The following is a 19,975-nucleotide window of genomic DNA, read 5'->3' as shown; positions in this document are numbered from 1 at the left end:
GCAAGATGTCTTTACATCGAGCTCTCTTTGGGGGCATTGCGTTTGTTGTTGTTACGCAGTCCACAGGTAGCCTTGCTGACTAGTTAGCACGCTAGCTTTGACTGTGTTTGTCAGTGTCTTTTAGATGATTTGTTTTGGCATATTTGTCTGTTTTAAACACACACGCACACGCACGCACGCACGCACGCACGCACGCACGCACGCACGCACGCACGCACGCACGCACACACACACACACACACACACACACACACACACACAGTGTTATCTTCAGATTTTTTTTGTTTGTTTGTTTGTTTGCATCTGAGATTAGTTTGGCTTCCAGCATGTGTTCCTGGGGTGTAATGTCAATCTTCGTTTGACATCTGAAAAAAGTTGAGCTAAGTTTGAACTGAGCTCTGTTAATTCCCTGCACCTGTCGCCCACTGCTGTAACCTGGATATTTCCTGTCTAGGACAGTGTAAGGACACCATCCGAGCCCCAGCTATGTCAGGGCACCAATGTATCCCACTGGTCTGCTGTTCTTGTCACTCAGTCATCAGATGTCTGTAGATATTTATGTTCAGAGTTTGCTGTCATGCTATAACAATGCATCCTTTCTTATAACAGTAAGATGTCCCATGCAAGATGGCTGCAACAAGCCCAGAGTTGGTTTCCTTTTGACATTACTGTTTTCTTGTTCAAATGAGAAATTTTGAAAAGCACTGAATTTATATTTTAAGTTCCACACGTCTTGTTTTACATGCGTCTTGTTTTTTACTCCATTGATGTAAATTTTCTCCATTTTGCCTAACACCTTGTTATATGGTGACTGAAGGATCTGAGGATTAAAACAAGGACAAACCTGTCAGATTTCTGTTAAATGTGAAACTTGCCGTATTGATACAGTGTTTTCCTGGGAGCCATGGGGTTCTTTTCTGGCATTTGCTGGGGTGTTACTTTAGATGTGACTCAAAGTTAAACATTTGCTCTTCTCATGGTAACCATATCATCCTGTCCTAAACCATACTCACCCACCCTAACAATTTCACCTCCATAACAATAACACAAATAAAAATCTCAGGGATGATCTTGTATATCAATGAAATCTCAAGCTTCTTCTTAAGATTCCTTCAGGAGCTGATAATATAAAAAAAAGAAAATTTGAGAAAAAAAAGATTTTTATTTAAGTGGATTGTAATTTAGTTACATGACACACATTTTTCTTGAAATCGAAACTCAAGATACTATGCAGAAAATCGAAAATCTGCCGTCTACGAGCCATGCTAGGACAGAGCTGGCATTCCCAATGACCTGTGACTGATTATGGCAGAGTCATTAGAGAACTTCTAAAGATGCCAACCTGGGGAGTTGATGAAGAAGTCCGCTCCCAATTGGGGGGGGGGGGGGGCTGTGAGGTAGTCTAGTGTCCACTGGGACAGGTGCTGGTCCACCACTGACAGCTCCAGCTTTTCCCTGAGAATCCTTCCAGGGTTCTCCAAGTGATTCAGAGCTCAGTGTAGGATTTAGATAAAGCACATCCATCCGATGCCAAGTTGGTAGGCCAACTGCAGCGAATCCAATGAAGACCTCAGCAGGGTGCGAAGATGGATGAGGACCAAACCTCTCGAGTGTCTTCATCGGATGAGAGGTTGATGTCATCTGATTGTAACTGCTCAGGTCCTTCGAATGTGCCATCTTCGGCCCTGGTAACACACACAAGATCTTCCACAGCCGTGGTACGTTCCTAAACTTCAGGCTCATGTTGAACATGAATCCCATGATGCCACACAGTTGATCGATGCAGCACCTCAGGAGACTGGAGCTGATGCCATCCAGACCTGCAGCCTTTTGCACCTTGATATTTTGTAGCTCGGTCCTCGTCTGAAGCGTTGGCAGGGACAGGATGGTGGTGGGGGCTGTGGGATGGAGTCCTCTGAACACGAGGGGGTGGGTGATGGCTGAGAGTTGAGAGGTATGATGTTCTGGGAATAAATGTAGGCAATCGTCAAAGAAAAGGGAGTTTGTAGCATGGATGACTGGGCTTGGGAAAGGGCGAGTATTTGTTTGAATCTGTTGAAGAACTAGTGAAACTTATTGACAAATAATCTGAGTTTGTTTTTTGATCTGAAATTGTCTTAAGGCTCTTTCAAACCCGACTAATGTTGTTTTTCTATACCTCCTTCTATACCTCCTCTTTTTTTTGTAAATGGTTTTCTGGTCCCTAATCTTTCTTCCCAGTGCCTCCTTGTTTCTTGGTCTATTTCAGCATTAATTCAGAGCTTGTTACTGGAGAAACACCTTTATAAGGGGCTCAGAGCTGTCCACACTGAAGTTAATATTGTCCGTGGTGCTATCTGTTCTGCTGTAATCTGTTTTCTTTATGAGGATCACAGAGCTCTTCCCTCACAGAGGAGTGGAAGCAGTCCTTCAGACCATCTCTTCACTCTGCCTGTCAAAGCAGGTTGTCCAGGAGTTTATACACCGGGTGGAGTTGAACCAGGTTGTGATCTGAGTCCCCCAGAACAGGGAGAGATCATCAGCTGTATGCCTTCTTGGTGTTGACATTCAATGAGTCCAGCATTTTATTGTCTCTAACATGCTGGATAATTTGGGGGTAATGACATGGAGACGTGATTAAAATCCCCAGAGATCAGAAAAATGGCCTGGAGATGCGGTTTGAGAGTCTTCTTGTATCAGGGTAGATCATATCACAGGCAGCTGTAGCATTGGCAAGTTGGAGGAACATGTACTGTTAACTCAATAACATGTGGAAACTCCCATTGTAGACAGTGTGCCCTCATACTAACAGCTAACAGTTCATCTTTTCTTACCGCTCTCCTTACTTCTGTCAGCTTGGAGGTGCCATATACCCTGTTTACACTACCCTTTTTTTAACCGAGCCGAGACCAGTCCGAGCTCGGTAACCGAGATGACTATCGAGTGTAAATGGAACGCAAACTGAACTGAACTGAGCTAGACACAACCGGACCACGCTAAATGCAGCCCAGTTCCAGAGGTTGGTTTGTCTCGGTCTTTCCCTATATCGTGGTCTACTTAGGCCGTGGGCCAGAATCTGTACGATGACGGATGGTCTGGGCTATTTCTTTTTTCTTGCCATAAAGATCTCTGCCAGCTGGCACCAGAAAATGCTATTATTGGACTTTCTTCGTCTGGAAACAAATGCAAACAAACATCTTACGAGCGCAGCCATGATGAACTGGTGAACGCGCACAGCTGACAATACAGCGATCTGATTGGCTGAGCAGCAAAAATCAAATCACGCGACCTCTTGGACCGGAGCGCCACAGTTTAGATTTTTTATCGGCTATAACTTATTAATGTGCAAGTGAAAACGTGGGAACATTGGTGTTTTGAGATCACTGCTATGTGTAGCAACTTTTCCCGGTGGAAGAAAGTTGCCGTCTGACAGTTCATACGAAACTTCTTAAGGAAGCGTCCTACAGATTCTGGCCCACGGACTAACTGATGTGCTCTTCGTTATCAGATAACCATCATCTCCGTACGGTCAGCTGACATTTCAGACATTGATAAAAATATTAGCTTCCCTACCGTGACACGACCTCAGCGTCTGTTGTTGTTTCTGGCGTCTGTAAATCCTTATTAGACGTTTGTTTGTCTTATCCACTTCCCAAAAGCCGACTCTGTCAAGTAAATTTACCAAAAGTTGCCGTCTTCGCCTGACTCGCCGCAAACAACGACGTATCACCAAGCATAACTGCCTGAATGTTACGGGGGCCGCCATTTTGATTTGCTTGGTGCCGCCCTCAAACCCAGAGAGCAATAGTTTCCTCACCTGCTACCGCAGATCTGCTACTGCAGATCTGCTACCGCAGATCGTCACTAGGAGGCGAGGAAACCAAGGAATCAAGATAGGTTGGTGTGTAAACGGTCGTCAGAACCAAGCTCGGCTTGGTTAACTGATCCAAGCTCGGACCGAGCTCGGCCTGGATCGGTTTAACAAGGGTAGTGTAAATGGGGCTAAAGTGGAGCCACTGAGAGCTAATTGCCAATTTCTGATGTAAACAATAGGCCACTCAGGGGGTCTCCGGACACAAGCACAGTTAAGAAAGAAAATACAGTTGTCCTATATTTGGTTTTAGCTTGCTTCAGTAGCTTTGTTTTATTCACTTTACTTTTTTTGCCTAATGAATTTATTAAGATGCTGATTCATAACAATCTTCAAGATAGACTCATGTTCATTGAATGTTTCGGTCCAGCCTGATATTATGTGCTCTTCTTGTTCTAGTGCTGTAAAACATTTTAAATAACCAAATATGGGGCATTATGATGTGCCACTCCTTTATGATCTGGGAATCATTTTATTGCATGAGAAGAATCATTAAAGAATTCTTTTGTGTAAAAAAATAATACAAAACTTACCCTTGGATGTAAGTTTAATGCCTTTTTTCATTCATAGATCATCCAGAAGCCCACTTATGATCTGAAACAACAGCTTGCCAACTTCTCCAAGCGTGTGGCCGGCAGCGTCACTGAGCTCATCCAGGCTGCTGAGGCAATGAAAGGTATGTATGGGCTGAAACTTGTGCCACCAGAAACCAGATTTGAAATATAGTTTCAAAGCAAATAAATGAAGTTTCAACATATTAAATTCTGTTTCAATTTAGTGACAATCATTTCCAAACTAATAAATTGGATTTCAAATTACACTAATTCAGATTCAGTTTTTAAAAGCATTTATTCAAGTTGAGCAATTCAGATTCAGTCTGAGCAGTATAAATTCAAAGAGAATAAGTAAAAGTTTGTTTCTTTATAACTAAATCAAGATTTAAGCTCAAACTAAAGTAAATTAGACAAAATAACAGATGTTTAACTTACAGATAATTTGAGACCAACTAGTATAGTCATTCAGCTTATTATTATTATTACTCTTATTATTAAAGATGATGATGATGACAATAAAATAAATGGAGAAACATCACTTGTAATCAGTTGAAAATTAATACATATTTTACTATGTAAATGATTTGAAGCACTGCCACTAACATTGTATAAAGCACAGGTGTCAAACTCAAGGCCCGCGGGCCAAATCCGGCCCGTCAAGGTAAATTATCCGGCCCTCGAGAGCCAAAAAAAAAGGCATATATCCTTTTAAAGTGTATAAAGTGGCTAAAACTGAACCTCCTGTAAGTGTAACTCACCCCAATATGAACTTTTTTGCAGATAAACTGTATAAACTGGGCCTAAGGGTGCTACTTTTATGTTACTGTGCATTTTTTATACTACTGTGTGAACTAGAATGAAATTATGAAATGAAAAGTATCGTCTCTACACATGCAAGCGGTCCTTTTAATGACTTCATGATGCCAAAGTGGCCCCATATAGAAATTAGTTTGACACCCCTGGTATAAAGTAACATAGCATAAAGTTGGACAAGATTTAGCGCTTCAGAATCCTTCAGCTCCTGCCACAGCAGCATTGAGTTTGTGTTACGCAACAATTAGAATATGATCTTCTGCTGCCTTTTCCAAATCTGCTTTCTTACGCCTTGTTTGAGGTCAAAGCAAGATTGAGGCTACATTCACTGTAGGTATTAATGCTCATTTCCGATTTTTTTTTTTTTTTTTGTGAAATCGGATTTTTTTGCGTGGTCGTTCACATTTCCAAATATGTGTGACTTGTATGTGATCTCCTATGTGAACTGAATGCGTTCAACCAAAGTGTCCCGCGTGCACACTCGAGGATGCGATGACGTCACACGTAGCAAGCGTCCTCGGTGTTTGCGGAAGTAAACATGGATTATAATGCTGGCGCGCATAAGATAAGATAGTCTTTATTGATCTCACAATGGAGAAATTCACTCGTCACATCGGCTCATACAAGAAGGTGCAGAGTAGGGAAGGTGCATTCAGTTATATACAGTGAATATTCATATATACAATGGATCACAAAAAATACAAAAAGAAATAGGAATGGGCATATGATGTCTTATTTACATTCATAGTGGTCTATATATATATATATATATATATATATATATATATATATATATATATATATATATATATATATATATATATATATATATATATATATATATATATATATATATGCCTACATACATACGTACCTACACGTATATATGTGCATATACATGTGTACTGACTTATGTTCAGGTGTTGATAGCAGCAGAAGTCACTACATCAGGATTATTGCACGGGTTGTAGTACAGTGTATTAAATAGATTATTGCACATTAGTCATTGCACATTAGTTATTACTGTTATGGTCCCAGTTATAGTGCAGCATTGTATAATCTGGTAGCAGCAGGAATGAATGACCTGCGGTAGCGCTCCTTTTTACAGACAGGATGTCTAAGTCTGTCACTAAAGGAGCTGCTCAGCTCCTCTACAGTCTGGTGCAGGGGGTGGAAGGTGTTGTCCATGATGGATGTGAACTTGGACAACACCCTCCTCTCAGCCACTTCCTCCACAGAGTCCAGAGTGCAGCCCAGGACAGAAGTGGCCTTCCTCACCAGCTTGTTCAGCCTCTTTCTGTCCCGCTCTGTGCTGCCAGGAGCCCAGCAGACGACAGCATAGAGGAGGGCTGAGGCCACCACAGAGTCATAGAAGGTCTTAAGCAGAGGCCGGCTCACTCCAAAGGACCTCAGCCTCCTCAGGAGGTGGAGGCGGCTCTGGCCCTTCTTATACAGAGCGTCTGTGTTATGAGTCCAGTCCAGTTTATTGTTGACGAGAACACCCAGGTATACTGAGGGCGGTCAGTGAGGTAGTCCATGGTCCAGTCAGCCAGATGTTTGTCCACCCCAGCGTCCTCCAGCTTCCCCCTCAGCAGCACCGGTTTGATGGTGTTGAAAGTGCTGGAGAAGTCAAAGAACATGACTCTCACAGCGCTCCCAGTGGTCTCCAGGTGGGAGAGCGCCCGCTGCAGCAGGTAGATGATGGCGTCCTCTACTCCGATGTTGGGCCGGTAGGCAAACTGCAGCGGGTCCAGGGTGGGGCTCACCACGGTGCGCAGGTGAGCAAGGATGAGGCGCTCTATGGTCTTCATCAGGTGGGAGGTCAGGGTGACTGGTCTGAAGTGGGCCGGTTCCCTGGCGTGCGGTGTTTTGGGAACCGGTACCACACAGGAGGTCTTCCACAGGGTGGGCACCACCCCGAGGTGGTCTCTGGAGGGCTGGTGGTTGGAGACGTGTGGAGTTGACGGCAGGGAGGGGGCCAGTGTGGGGGGAGTCGAACCGAGTGAAGAATGTGTTCAACTCATCTGCAGTGTCTCCGTCTGCAGCCCTGCTGGTCCTCTGCCCGAAGCCGGAGATGTTCTTCAGACCTCTCCGCCCTGATCATCCACTGGAGCTCCCGCTGGACTCTACGCTGCTCCTCTCTGTGCCCTGAGTAGAAAGCCCTCTTCTTCTGGTTCAGGAGGACTTTCAGCTCAGTGGTCACCCAGCGGGGGTTGTTTGGAAAGCATCGTAGCCGTCGTGATGGCACGATGCTCTCCACACAGAAGTTCATGTAGTCAGTGATGCATTCAGTCAGGCTGTTGATGTCCTCTCCATGAGAGCTTTGGAACATGCTCCAGTCTGTGGTTCTGAAACAATCTCTCAGAACTACAGTTCGCATTTTGCGGTCATTAATTTATTTTCTAACCGGAGCTTTCCCTCTATTGACTGCTCTTCTCATTGTAGTCCGCTATGGATGTCGTCTTTCTTCCCGCTTCTGCATAGCAGGACGCAGAATAGTGACGTTTGTCGAGTATCAATGACGTGTAGGTCGGATGAATGCGACCCGGCCGTACAGACACAGGTCGCATTTGAAAAGATCAGATACGTGTCGGATTCAGGACCACATATCCAAGCGGCCTGGGTCACATTTGAAAAAATCCAATCTGTGTTGTTCAGACTGTCATAAAAAGATCAGATACAGGTCGCATATGGACAAAAAAATCGGAATTGGGTCACTTCAGGCTGCAGTGTGAACGTAGCCTGAACTGTGCTCCAACATAACAATAACTGCCGTCTTTTCTATTATACATACCCTTGGGTTCAGGGAAGGATCCTCCTTTCAGTTTATAAAGATGTCATTGCTCTTTAACTTGAAGAGTTAATGGTAACAGATAAGTGATCTCATTCCCAGAGAGGATATTGTTCAAGTCTGGAGGAATATTTAACACAAGCTCAGTTTTCTTATGAAGCATGAGTACCTTTGGGAAGAGTGAAGACTGACATTGTTTTTGGCACAGACTGAGTAAGTGTTATTTTTGTGTGTTGTAGGCACAGAGTGGGTGGACCCTGAGGATCCTACTGTCATCGCAGAAAACGAGCTGCTGGGTGCTGCGGCTGCCATCGAAGCAGCTGCCAAGAAACTGGAGCAGCTGAGGCCGAGGACCAAACCCAAGGTTAGAGGGTCGTTACCAGACCACAGGCATTCGCACCTAATTTGTTAACCTCACATCGGAGTGTCAGTCAGTGTGTATTCTATACCTTATGTGCAGTGGGCCTTTTAATATTTTCTATTTCAAAATTATTTAGAACTCCATTATCTTAAAGGGCTAGATACATTTTTCATAGTTTACCCTTTTTGTGTAAACATGGCCTGAAGTGGTTCACTGCTCTGAGCCAATATGTTTATCACCTGTTGGTTTTTCCTCTAACAAACAGGAGGCGGATGAAAGCTTGAACTTTGAAGAGCAAATTCTGGAGGCAGCCAAGTCAATTGCAGCTGCCACAAGTGCTCTGGTCAAAGCAGCTTCAGCAGCGCAGAGGGAGCTTGTTGCTCAAGGGAAGGTATGTCTGCACCAATAATAGTTGACTTTAGTTGACACTGAAATTTATTCATCAGAGTTTTGATGGTGTAATATCGTCGCTGTTTGAGTCATATGTATAGAACAGTAATAAATCCAGTGTAAATTATCTGTTATTTTTAGGTGGGAGCGATCCCAGCAAATGCAGTGGATGATGGACAGTGGTCTCAGGGCCTGATTTCAGCTGTAAGTCAGACATCTTGAACTGAAATTCAGGAATGTGTAAGACATTGTCAATGAATTGCCTCTTGTTTGGCTCCACTCGTCCATTTAGGCTCGGATGGTTGCAGCAGCAACAAACAATCTGTGTGAAGCAGCCAATTCTGCAGTCCAGGGACATGCCAGTGAGGAGAAGCTCATTTCTTCAGCCAAGCAGGTGGCGGCCTCCACTGCTCAGCTCTTGGTGGCCTGCAAGGTTAAGGCTGACCAGGACTCACAGACCATGAAAAGACTCCAGGTCAGCCCACCTGTTAATGTTTATCTACCAGTTTAACACACTGTCCTGAAACTCTTCTGTACATTGTAGTGTTGCTTTGCCACAACCCACTTTTCCTAACTACCAACCAAACTCATAGAGAAATCTGAGAGCTCCTCTTTGTAACTGAAAAGTTAGGGAAAAAATGCAGACAGATTGGTTTATTTTTTACCCCTGTGACTTCTAAACTGACACGTCAATGACAGATACCTGAACCTATACTGTGGAGCCACCTCAGGATTGATCTGGTGGGTAAACCATCCTCTAAGCCAGGGGTCGGCAACCTTTACCCCTCAAAGAGCCATTTGGATCCGTTTTACACAGTAAAGAAAACACAGGGAGCCACAAAACCCTTTTTGAAATTTTAAATGAAATAACACTGCATATAACAGGGTTTTTTTGCCACAGAATGGACCCGCACCAGAACCAAGGCACTTCTGTGCTTGGTTTTTTTTTTTTTTTTTTTTTTTTGCGCATGAAGTACAATACTGCTACGTTTGTTTTATGGAAATTCATCAACTCTGCTAATGTCAGAGTATTTATTTTGAATAAAGCTAGTAAACACACGTGATGGTCGGATAATTTGATTTTCAGCCCATATAAACGGTGCATTCGGAATACTTTTTTTTTTTTTTTAATCCGAGCACATTTTAATCACATCCTGGGAAGTTACGCATTTAAACGAGCTCCTGTCATTAACCAGCTAACAAACTAACAGCCGCGTTAGATGAGCTACCAGACTGATGTTCAAGCGGCACCTGAGGCTCGACTTCAGCCGCGCAGGACTCCACGCACAGCACCGAGCCAATCGCTGTTTGCGTTTCCTCACTTTGAAAATAAACAAACGTCAAACATACATTTGTATATGACGTTATACAAACGTATATTGAGCTAAACGACTTACCCTGCCGTTTAGCTCTGTTCACCCTCATCAATGACTCCATGTTATTTTTGGTCCTGTGCCACAGTGGTTCCCTTGTCATTTGTAAAATTTACTACAAAAAAGCAGCATTTGAAAATTCTGCCTCCACTCCGCCTCACTGCGTTTGTCACTCTGCAGCCAGTCAGCTAGCATTTCTTCTTCTTCTTCTTCTTCTTCTTGAGTTTATTGGCGGTTAGCAAACATGTTTTCAGTGTGCATTACCGCCACACCGAAAACATGTTTGAGTAGTGTTCGTCAGTTAGCATTGACGACCGCCTGCATGAGGTAAACGGCTCTGTGACATGGTGAGTGACGTATTAATTGTGCAACACAAACGAATCGATAACTGAAGCCATTGCCACGCTTTTACTTGTCAATTTTTATCGATTTTTTTTTTTTTTTTTCCCCCCCGATTCGTTGTTGCAGCCCTAATTTTAATTAAATACTCATTAATTATTTTCAAAAGCTGAGCTGCATCAGAGGGATCAAAGAGCCACATGCGGCTCCGAAGCCGCAGGTTGCCGAACTCTGCTCTAAGCATTCCCATGGATGTTAATTTGTCTCATAACACAAACTCTTTTGCAGTAATATACTGTAACTCGAGTAGGTACTGACGCCTCAACTGACATCTGTCTTAGATACTGGGGACCCAAGTGACTGTCATTGTAAAGGACTGCTCTAGAAGTTTAAATGTTCATCTTATGGTCAGCTTGATTAGAACATGTTTTTAAATCTTTAATCAATCTTTCTACATCTTCCCTAGATACCCCAGATAAGTGGCTGAGTCAGTAGCAAAACAAATGGAGTTCTGTGTAAAACAAGCCTCTATAAAGCATTGACTCAGTAGTGGAAACACTGTAGCTCAGCAGGGTTGTTCTGACCTTTGTATGTAACTGATGCAGTCACTTGTAAGTCATCGCAGAAAGTAAAAGTATCTCCCGCCCCCTCATCCACCCAAAAATACTATCTTTAAGGCTGTGTGTACGGTGGCTGTGAGCACATCATCCTGTCCAGGCCAGCTCATATTCTCTGATCCAATCAGCAGTGGCTTATCTCCTCCTCTTCTGGGCCTGCAGCTGCCACCATGGTAATTCCCATACATTCACGTCTACAGAAACTCTGGACACAATCCACCTAGTCCATCCATGGCACTTGGAACTGGAAACATTAGTCCTGATCTATGATTACACCAAGAGCATTTGCTCTCTCCGTTCCTTGTCATCATGCTTTCTAAGGCTGTAACTGCACAGAGTTCTTTGAAATGGACAGTCTATAGCCCATTTTCCACTGGAAGTCCTAGGACTTAAATGTTTTAGCCGGGTAAAAGGAATCATGGGTAATTTGTTTGCCTTCTGTTTGTACTGCTCTAAAAGGCTGCAGAAAATATTTTTAATTCAGCTTAATGGCATATGGGGAAGTTGTAGAGAAAACTGCACCACACCTCCAGTCCAGTGGGTGGTGGTAATAAGAAACCAAAGGTATCACCAGCTGTTACCGTCCTTACCAATCCCAAGGTAATCAGAAGGTCCCTCCATCAGACCAGGGGTCTCATATACTGCTTGGGTAAGCACAAAACGGGGACTAAATCTTACGTACGTCACTTTCAACTCAAAGGCAGTAATCTATAAAGAAAATGGACCATCAACCCTCCTGGTCTTCTGCCTCCTCAGAATGACATGCTGCATGCACAGCCTCCTCCAAGTTAATGTGGACAGCATCTGTGCTTTTACCTCTAATTTACACATTTGATAAAGGCCTTTCTGGGACATTTTTTCCAAGTTTCTTTGTTTTTTCTCTGTGGTTGTCATTGTTAACCTCGAAATAATGATTAGCTGGCTTATTTAAATCCACATTAACATTCATGACGTGCTTTGCATTGAGCATCTATGGTTGAATCTGGGTATGTAGAGGTTAGAACATGAGGCGGAACCTGGTACGCAAATGTTCTGGTTCAACTGTGATCTATAAAAGAGAATTGTGTGCATGGCATCTGGATTTTATTTTGACTTACACCATTTTCAGAAAGATAATTATTCAAACTGCTAATGACTTGTCATTCAATTTTTTAGAAGCAGCTTGGCTTTGGAAGCTTTGTCTATCATGCAAGAACAGCTGCATAGCCTTAGCTAGGTAAAATGTTAGCAGTGAACAGTTGTATTCTAAAATTTTAAGGGTAAAAAACGTTTATAATAGAAAAAAAGAAGAGACAGTTTAGAAGATTATAATAGGGAAACAGGAAGTCAGGTATTAGACCCCTTAAATCTGTAAAACACCTCCTAGAGCCCAAGGTCCTCCAGGAGGCTGGATTTAAAAACATATGACCATTTCTATGATACTGAGGGAGTGCTATAAATTTGAAGTCACTAAACACAGACAGTAAATATTTGTGTTTTGCAAAACTTTAATGCAACTTATGTTTTCATTTTCACAACCAAAGTCATCTCAGGGTGCTGGAGAATAAACACTAACAGGTTACTTCAGTTCAATACATGTTGATTTAGTTGAGGAAAAAATTTTAATTTATTTAGTGTGAAGAGACAGTTTAGTAAATAGTCTTTTTTGTTGTGTTTTAAATGTTTTACTTCATTATTACCTGCTTGCAGTAGCCTTGGAAGGAGGAACAGCTTATCTGGCTTTTATAGTTACTTATATTTTCTACCCTTACAACTGGATTATTTCAGCCGTAAGGACAGTGGGATTTTTTTTTTTTTTTTTACTTTTTTGCCCTAATTTTATTTTCAAGATGAACAAAAGCAAAATCAATGCAGGGTACATTAGCATACAAAGACTTCAATCGATAGAACAGAAGGATTCTCGGCTGGAGGTAAATATTGAGATCAACACAGCCTTTGGAAATGAAACAACTCTACCGATGTCTCGAAACAACCAACAGCCTTCGAGCACCTCAGCAACCAGCTCACCCACCTGGAACTGTCTTAGACGTCTTGTCAGGTCCAAAGGATGAGATAAATTTTTCGGCTCGGCTCTAACGAGATGGGCCCCTCACCTAGATGATACAGTGTGGCCAGCATTGAGCAGAGACATCCCCTTGTAAATACCAGCACCAAAGAAAAAACGGCAAGCAGATTCCATCTTCCTTAACTCCGGTACCAAGAACCAATCAGCCATAACACTTCCTGTAATGTTTCCAACTGGAAACCCACTAAACTTTGCTGGAATTCCAGTGAAAAACAGGTTTGTTGCTCTTCACCAATAGCCTATGACGGACACCTTTCCTCCAAATGTCAACAAGAAGCATGAGACGAGATCAACACAACCACCTTCTAAAGTGACCCAGAAACCAACATTTGTGCCAAAAAAAACGTTATTGTCAGGGATGCAGCAGTTAATGGAATCTGTCACTTTTGCAGTACAAAGAGAACAAATGTAATCTGCTTCCCAAATGACACAGTATGTGATATAACAGAGAAAATACCCTCTTTAACCACTAATCAGCCAAACATTGAGTATCTTATCATACATATTGGAGCTAATCTCCCGTTTATCAGTGCACCAATACCACAAGATGGACGTGGTGATGAGAATTACAACAGACTGCTTATGATTAATATATGGCTTATTGAAGAATGATCTGCCAGCTCCGTGAACTTCATTGACAATTATAAGACTTTCTGGGAGTGCTATCATCTTTTCAGACAGAATGGAGTCGGCCTAAATCAAGATAGGACAATACTTTTCACTTCCAATTTTTTCAGTGCTGTTGACAACAGAAGGTAATTTCTTCTAACAAAGGACGATGTAAATGACATCACTGTCCCAGCAAAGATTGTAGAAGGACGAGCACAAAGCCAGCAGGTTCACGCTGTACCAAAACAAACCGATAAGCGGCCATCTCCCAGAACTCCAGCTGGAAATGGAGTTGAGAGGGGAGGGAGCATCCCCAGCCACCCTCTTCGGCTCAAACCCCCCACCCCTCTTTACTCTATCAACACTGACGGGGAACCCACAGTGCTTATCGCAGGACGCTTCACCTCAACACCAGGACAGTTCAGAAGTTTTGCCACCTAGGATGATGTTTCTTTACTACTTCAGAAAATAGACCACATTGTATTGCTAGGTACTTCTCTCCTGAGCGCTCAAAAAGTTGCTTTCAACCCATAATAACAGGAACATTGACCAACATATTTGATGTGTATTGATGTTTTCACCTGATACAATTTAATGTTTGTTGCTGGTCTCACGACCAGTTTCCATTTCAATGTGTTTATGATGTTTTTGTTTTCATGATGTAAAGAACTTTAAACCGCCTTGCTGCTGAAATGTGCTATACAAATAAACTTCACTTGACTAGTACAGCTACCTTTAGCTTATTAGTTTAACATGTAAATTTGTAAAAGCTTGTATACCTAAAAAATACAGCACAGAGTTTTCCCATTGATTTTGTTCCCTGTTAGCTGGGATGAAACAATTGATTAGAAAGGTAATAGCCACTCTGTTTGTTGGCTGCTAGACTTCTGCAAGAGTTTTCCCTTCCGTAGTCAACACAAACTCATCATTCTTAAAGTTGTTTTAAAACTGATTTACTATAGATATGAAATAATAAAGCAATTTACACATCTAAGTGCTTTGATATTTACACAAATTAAAATGGCATAAAAAAAAAAAAACATGGTCCACGAAATTCAGTACTGTGTGGCAGCACTTTGTGCAGTAATCACTGCCAACAGCCATTGTGTTTTACATTAAGTTGCCTGCATTTTCCAACAGGTAGTTGCAAGTACCCGGTTCGATCCCCAGTGCCGGCACTCTGGGTCCCTGAGCAAGACCCTTAACCCCAGATTGCTCCCCAGGCGCCGCACATGGCAGCCCACTGCTCCACTAGGGGATGGGTTAAGATGCAGAAGTGAATTTCGCCATTGTGAGATCAATAAAGTTCAATTAATTAATTAATTAATTAATAGTTTGGCCAATTTTTTCTGAGCAAACTACATGGTTTTGAAGAGTGGTTTGTTCACGGCACAGTTTTTAGATCTTTCCACATAGGTTTAAATTGAATTCACACTGTGTTTTCAATTGTGTCGACATCTACAGTTCCACAAAGCCCATTTCAATAAAGCTTGTTAATGACGGTGAGGAGGTGGGTGGAAGAAGACGTTTCTAGACATGACTGGATTTTGTGGTTGTTTTTATGTCAAAAGCATTTTAACTTGTCAAACTGCAGGACTAAAATGTTTACATTTCCGGTGTGATGACAGTCACAGCTAAGGAAAATAGTTTTTCATGTCGGGGCCAAAATAACAGCCACATTCCAACCAAAAATGAACCAATAACAAAAGAGTCAATCACACAGACGGGGGTGATTGGACCTCTGCCAGCGGACTCGCTGGTTTCAGCTCCCAGAACCACAAAAGGAAAAGTTGTCGGGTCTGAAGTAATCCGCCCAATAAGGGAAATGTTTAGCTCTGTGTTGTTCAGCTTTGCCTTTTAAAGCTGCTCTCAAGCACTGAGCAGGAATTGGGCTTGTCCCCCTGCGCAATACTGAAACATTCTTCCAAGAATGATTGTACACAGTCTGACAGTCTGCATGAAGCTTCTCTTTAGTGCAAATATTACCCATCTTTAACTGTGTGTAGTTACAATAATCCTGCATTTGTTCTTTTCTATCCAGCGTTCCAAAAAGGTTCTTCCAAAAAGCAATTCAGTCAGGTTTTAAAATTCTAAATTAGATATTAAGAAGTCTACAAATGTTTTTCTGCAGGCTGCTGGAAATGCTGTGAAGAGAGCCTCTGACAACCTGGTGAAAGCGGCACAGAAAGCAGCATTTGATGCTCAGGATGACCAGGCTGTCGTGGTCAAGAGTAAGATGGTTGGAGGCATCGCTCAGGTAAGTCATGTCTGAAGCACATAGCCAACACCTTTACACATGGGACAAGGAAAAGGCCTACACATGAATCTGCATGCTTGTGGAGGTCTTTGCTTAAAGACATTTGAACAGGTTGCTGCCTTGGTTTATGAAACACAAAGTACTTTTACTGTAGATTAAGGTAGTTATTCTCCTACAGGAAAAACAGTTTAACTGTGTGACCAAGCTGTATGTTTAACTGCAAGTAAAACAGAATAGAAATTCTGGTAATCTCAATTTGGTGATTTCCTTTTCAGGTAGTCTGCATCTTAGATACTGGGGACCCAAGTTTGAATCCCAGCTGTGTCTGGAACAGCATCCGGCTTAGAAAAGCAATATATGAAATTTCACCACTAGTTGCGCTGTTGAGCACTGTCTGTAGACCAAAACGAGATGTGTATCAAGCCACGCTTCTGTACCTCCACTCCAGTTGCAACCAAGCCCCACATTTCCCCGCCCTTTCCCACCCATCTGCTCGTACGCACATAATTGCAAGGGATAAATACATGGCAAAACAGCATCACCTATCAGAGAAACATGTCTTATGAACAATTGAGTAACTAATAACTTATCATGCTGTTAGCAAGAGAACGTTTCGATCCACTGGACGTGCTCTTCACCATTATGCTCCTACGCTACACTGCTCTGATGGTGACGTTTTATGGGCAGGGAGGGGCTAAGCCCTGAGTGGCAGCTGTTCACATGGACGTACATTCACGTGTGGCCGGCCCGGCTATGGAAACAAGAGACTGGAGAACAACACAGAGAGATGGTGTGTGAAAGTAGCTGAAAGGACTCAGTGGGGAAATTCAGGTGTCCCAGTAATGAAATGAAAGGCCAGGGAAGCATGCAAATACACCCAAAGGTAGAAATATAAAAGCAACAAATGTAGGATTGGAAACTGTAAAAGGAAAATTTCATACATAAGAAAAACTACTTCATAGTTAAAAAATTAACAGGTATTAAAAAATTAAAAAAATGTGGAACTGAGTAGGGTGATTTATTTAGTTATTTTTAAAATAAAAATAAATGTGCATATTTATAGAATAAGAAAAAAGTGTGGTTACATGTGACTAGGATGTGGGATATTGGCAACGCAAGGCCCCCAAAATGTTTAAGTGTATGTGATGGATGGTTGTACTGGAACTGAATTTTCGACCGCAATGCAAATTGTTGTTGACAATAAAATTGATTGATTGATTGATTGATGTGATTACTGAGAACAGGTTGTGATGTCAGGTGTGAATGTGAACTGAACTTATGAAGCTGACTAGAAATGGGCAGTTACTGTGACGTGTATAATTTTTCTGAATTCATTGAGGCGATAACCTCTACATGATGATCAGAAGCAATACATATTAATGTTTAAAACCATGATTAAATGCAGTTATTGTATGCTGTTTATGCGTAGAAACGTCCTGTCCTAAAGTGGCTCCATCATTTATCTGCAGGATGTCGTTGTAGATTTTTGTTTTGCTTCTTTAGAGCAGTATTGGTGATTGTGAACCTTTCGTTCTTTTGTTTGGACCCGTTAGTTGCAGTTCCCTGCATCTACTTTTCCTGGTCTACATATTCAACGTAAAAAGCAAAAATACACAAAATACACAAATTACACAAAAAAACAAAAAACTAAGCAAATAAATGTTCTAAATCAAAAGCAAAAAATAAAATTATGCTATTATAAAAACATGTTTTGACAAAGAATATATATACCTAATTACATTTATGATTCAAAATTGTATATGGAACATTGACAATATCTCACATTATGGATTGATTGAGTCATTCAGAATAGTTGTTTTTCTTGTAAATTCATTATTCTCATACATCTCCATCATTTGGTTTTGGTAAGGTGTTCCATGCAAACATGACTCTGTATAAAGGCCCATTCATACCCTACGTTTGGCCTACACGTCCGTATTTCTGTCCGTACGTTCTATCCATTGACTCCTTCATACCTCCGTCCGTTGAGGTGCGCAATAACCAATATTTCCTCTAGGTGGAAATATTGCTGGCCGCCAATGATTCGTCACTGTCCAAGACGTGATTTTGTTGTATTTGCTCCGTAAGTAAACTTTTTGTTTGTCCCTGTGCCCCGGACACGACACATCATATGTGTGGGTAATTGCGGACAAGCTCCGCAAGTCGTTCCTCGAATCCCGCCATTGTTTAAAGCCCAGAATTCTAACCTTCTTCGTGATTTTGTTGACATTTTGTACTACAAACTCAATAGCGCCCCCAACGTTTCCGGTAGTATTGCTCCGTATTGATCCGTTTCGTCCGTAATCGTAAGCTCCCAATTTTCGTGTCAAAATACGGACGAAATCGACGGTTAGAACGTATGAAACACTCCACACATATCTGTATCCGTCTTTTACGTGAGGTATGAATGGGCCTTAAGGCTGTCATCCTCAAGGAATCTGTAGGAACTTTTGGTAGCATAATCTACCTTCAGTCGCATGTCTAGTTTCTACTCATGCACACTAGTGCTGAAGAGCTATTAAAAATATATTGCTTTTGCATGCTTTGAACATGTAGCATTTCTAATGAGTAGTATCGCTTTAGAAATAAACCTGAATTCTATGTTTAGCCAGGACAATTTCATACATTGAAAGTTTCCATTACTTCTAGAAGCATATCTAAGTGCAAACCGTGTTGCTTTATTTTGAACCCTTGACTGCAGTCCCATGAAATGTATCACCTAAAACACTATAATTATGTTTTACATAGTTTTATCATCCTTTTTATTTTTATCCTAATAAATTCCATAAAATATAGTGACATTTAAATTCAAATCAGTCATCTCTAATACTGACTAATCAAAGGCTTTTACACTAGAACCACATTCACCAAGCTGCATGCTAATATTCATACATGCAGATCAGCTGAATTACCCATATTGCAGCAGCGCTTTTCTGTAACCACAACAGTCAATATGGAGGCTGCAACGGAGCTGTGTCTTAATGATGCTGTCATGGTGTAGTTTTGCCTGCTGCACCATGGACATATTCAGGGCACTTTCAAACACCTTCGTTCTCCGCCGCTGCTGCTCCCTCCATTCCTGCTGTTTCCACTGCTGCTGCTTCACATGCCTCCTCCACGTCAGCTGTCCCTGCTGCACCTGCTGAGTCCACCGCTGCTCCAGCCACAGATCCAGCCTCAGCTTCTTTCGCTGCAGCTACTGCTGTCTCCACCTCTGCTGCTGTCGCTGCTGAGCCCACCGGATCTTCCGCTGCCTCTTTGCCAGCAGCAGCCTGCTCAGTGTTACTCGGGTGAATCTGGCCAGAGCACCCCTGATCCACGAGACCCAGCTATGGGATTTGTTTTATCCGGACAGAGATGACGATGACCTGCTCCCAAATCAGCCCACTCATGCATCTGATGCTGAGGACTCGGCTGCTGCTCAGCCCGCGGCCAAAGACTCGGCTGCTGCTCAGCCCGCGGCCAAAGAAAGCGACACAGAAAGTGCAGAGCACGCCTAATCCGGCGTCCAACGAGGGGACCCAGGAGGGCCCAGGGCCTCCTGAAGCCTGTAGCCCAGCGCCGCCGCCAGTAGCCTGTAGTCCTGCGCCACCTGTGGCCTGGCGCCGCCCTTAGTCGGTAGCCCCCTGTCCTACAGGGTACTCTTTCACCGCTGGCCACACCAGACCCTGCCGCTTCTTCGGAGTCGCCCTCCACGGCACCCACAGCTGACTCGGCTACTTTGCCGCCGGGGTCGCCCACCACGACGCCCGGTTCAGACTCTGCTGCTCCTGTGCCGAGGTCGCCCACCAGAGGTCCCTCCTCCTGGGCACGATTTCTCGATGCTCCTAGATGCGCGTCCACAATAGACTTAGCATGTAAACCACATGCCCCTGATGCTTACATCTAGACTCAGCAATATACGATCAAATCATTATAAGGCTTTTAACACATCTTCACCAGGGGTGCCAACAAGT

The 19,975-nt window shown here is 42.7% G+C and overlaps 1 protein-coding gene across 1 annotated transcript in view; it reads left to right on the top strand.

Moving 5' to 3' along the window:
- tln1 (talin 1) overlaps nt 1-19,975 on the top strand; it is a 153,233-nt gene that overhangs the window by 131,131 nt on the left and 2,127 nt on the right. Inside the window, exons 51-56 of the mRNA XM_036133598.1 lie at nt 4,421-4,526; nt 8,248-8,372; nt 8,635-8,760; nt 8,901-8,963; nt 9,052-9,234; nt 15,894-16,019. Coding sequence (XP_035989491.1) covers nt 4,421-4,526; nt 8,248-8,372; nt 8,635-8,760; nt 8,901-8,963; nt 9,052-9,234; nt 15,894-16,019 — 729 coding nt within the window. The remainder of the gene's footprint in view (nt 1-4,420; nt 4,527-8,247; nt 8,373-8,634; nt 8,761-8,900; nt 8,964-9,051; nt 9,235-15,893; nt 16,020-19,975) is intronic.

The sequence above is a fragment of the Fundulus heteroclitus genome, unplaced genomic scaffold (genome assembly GCF_011125445.2).
Source record: "Fundulus heteroclitus isolate FHET01 unplaced genomic scaffold, MU-UCD_Fhet_4.1 scaffold_64, whole genome shotgun sequence".
Taxonomy (NCBI): domain Eukaryota; kingdom Metazoa; phylum Chordata; class Actinopteri; order Cyprinodontiformes; family Fundulidae; genus Fundulus; species Fundulus heteroclitus.
The sequence above is the reverse complement of the archived record's forward strand: the minus strand, read 5'-3'. Positions and strand labels throughout refer to the sequence as shown.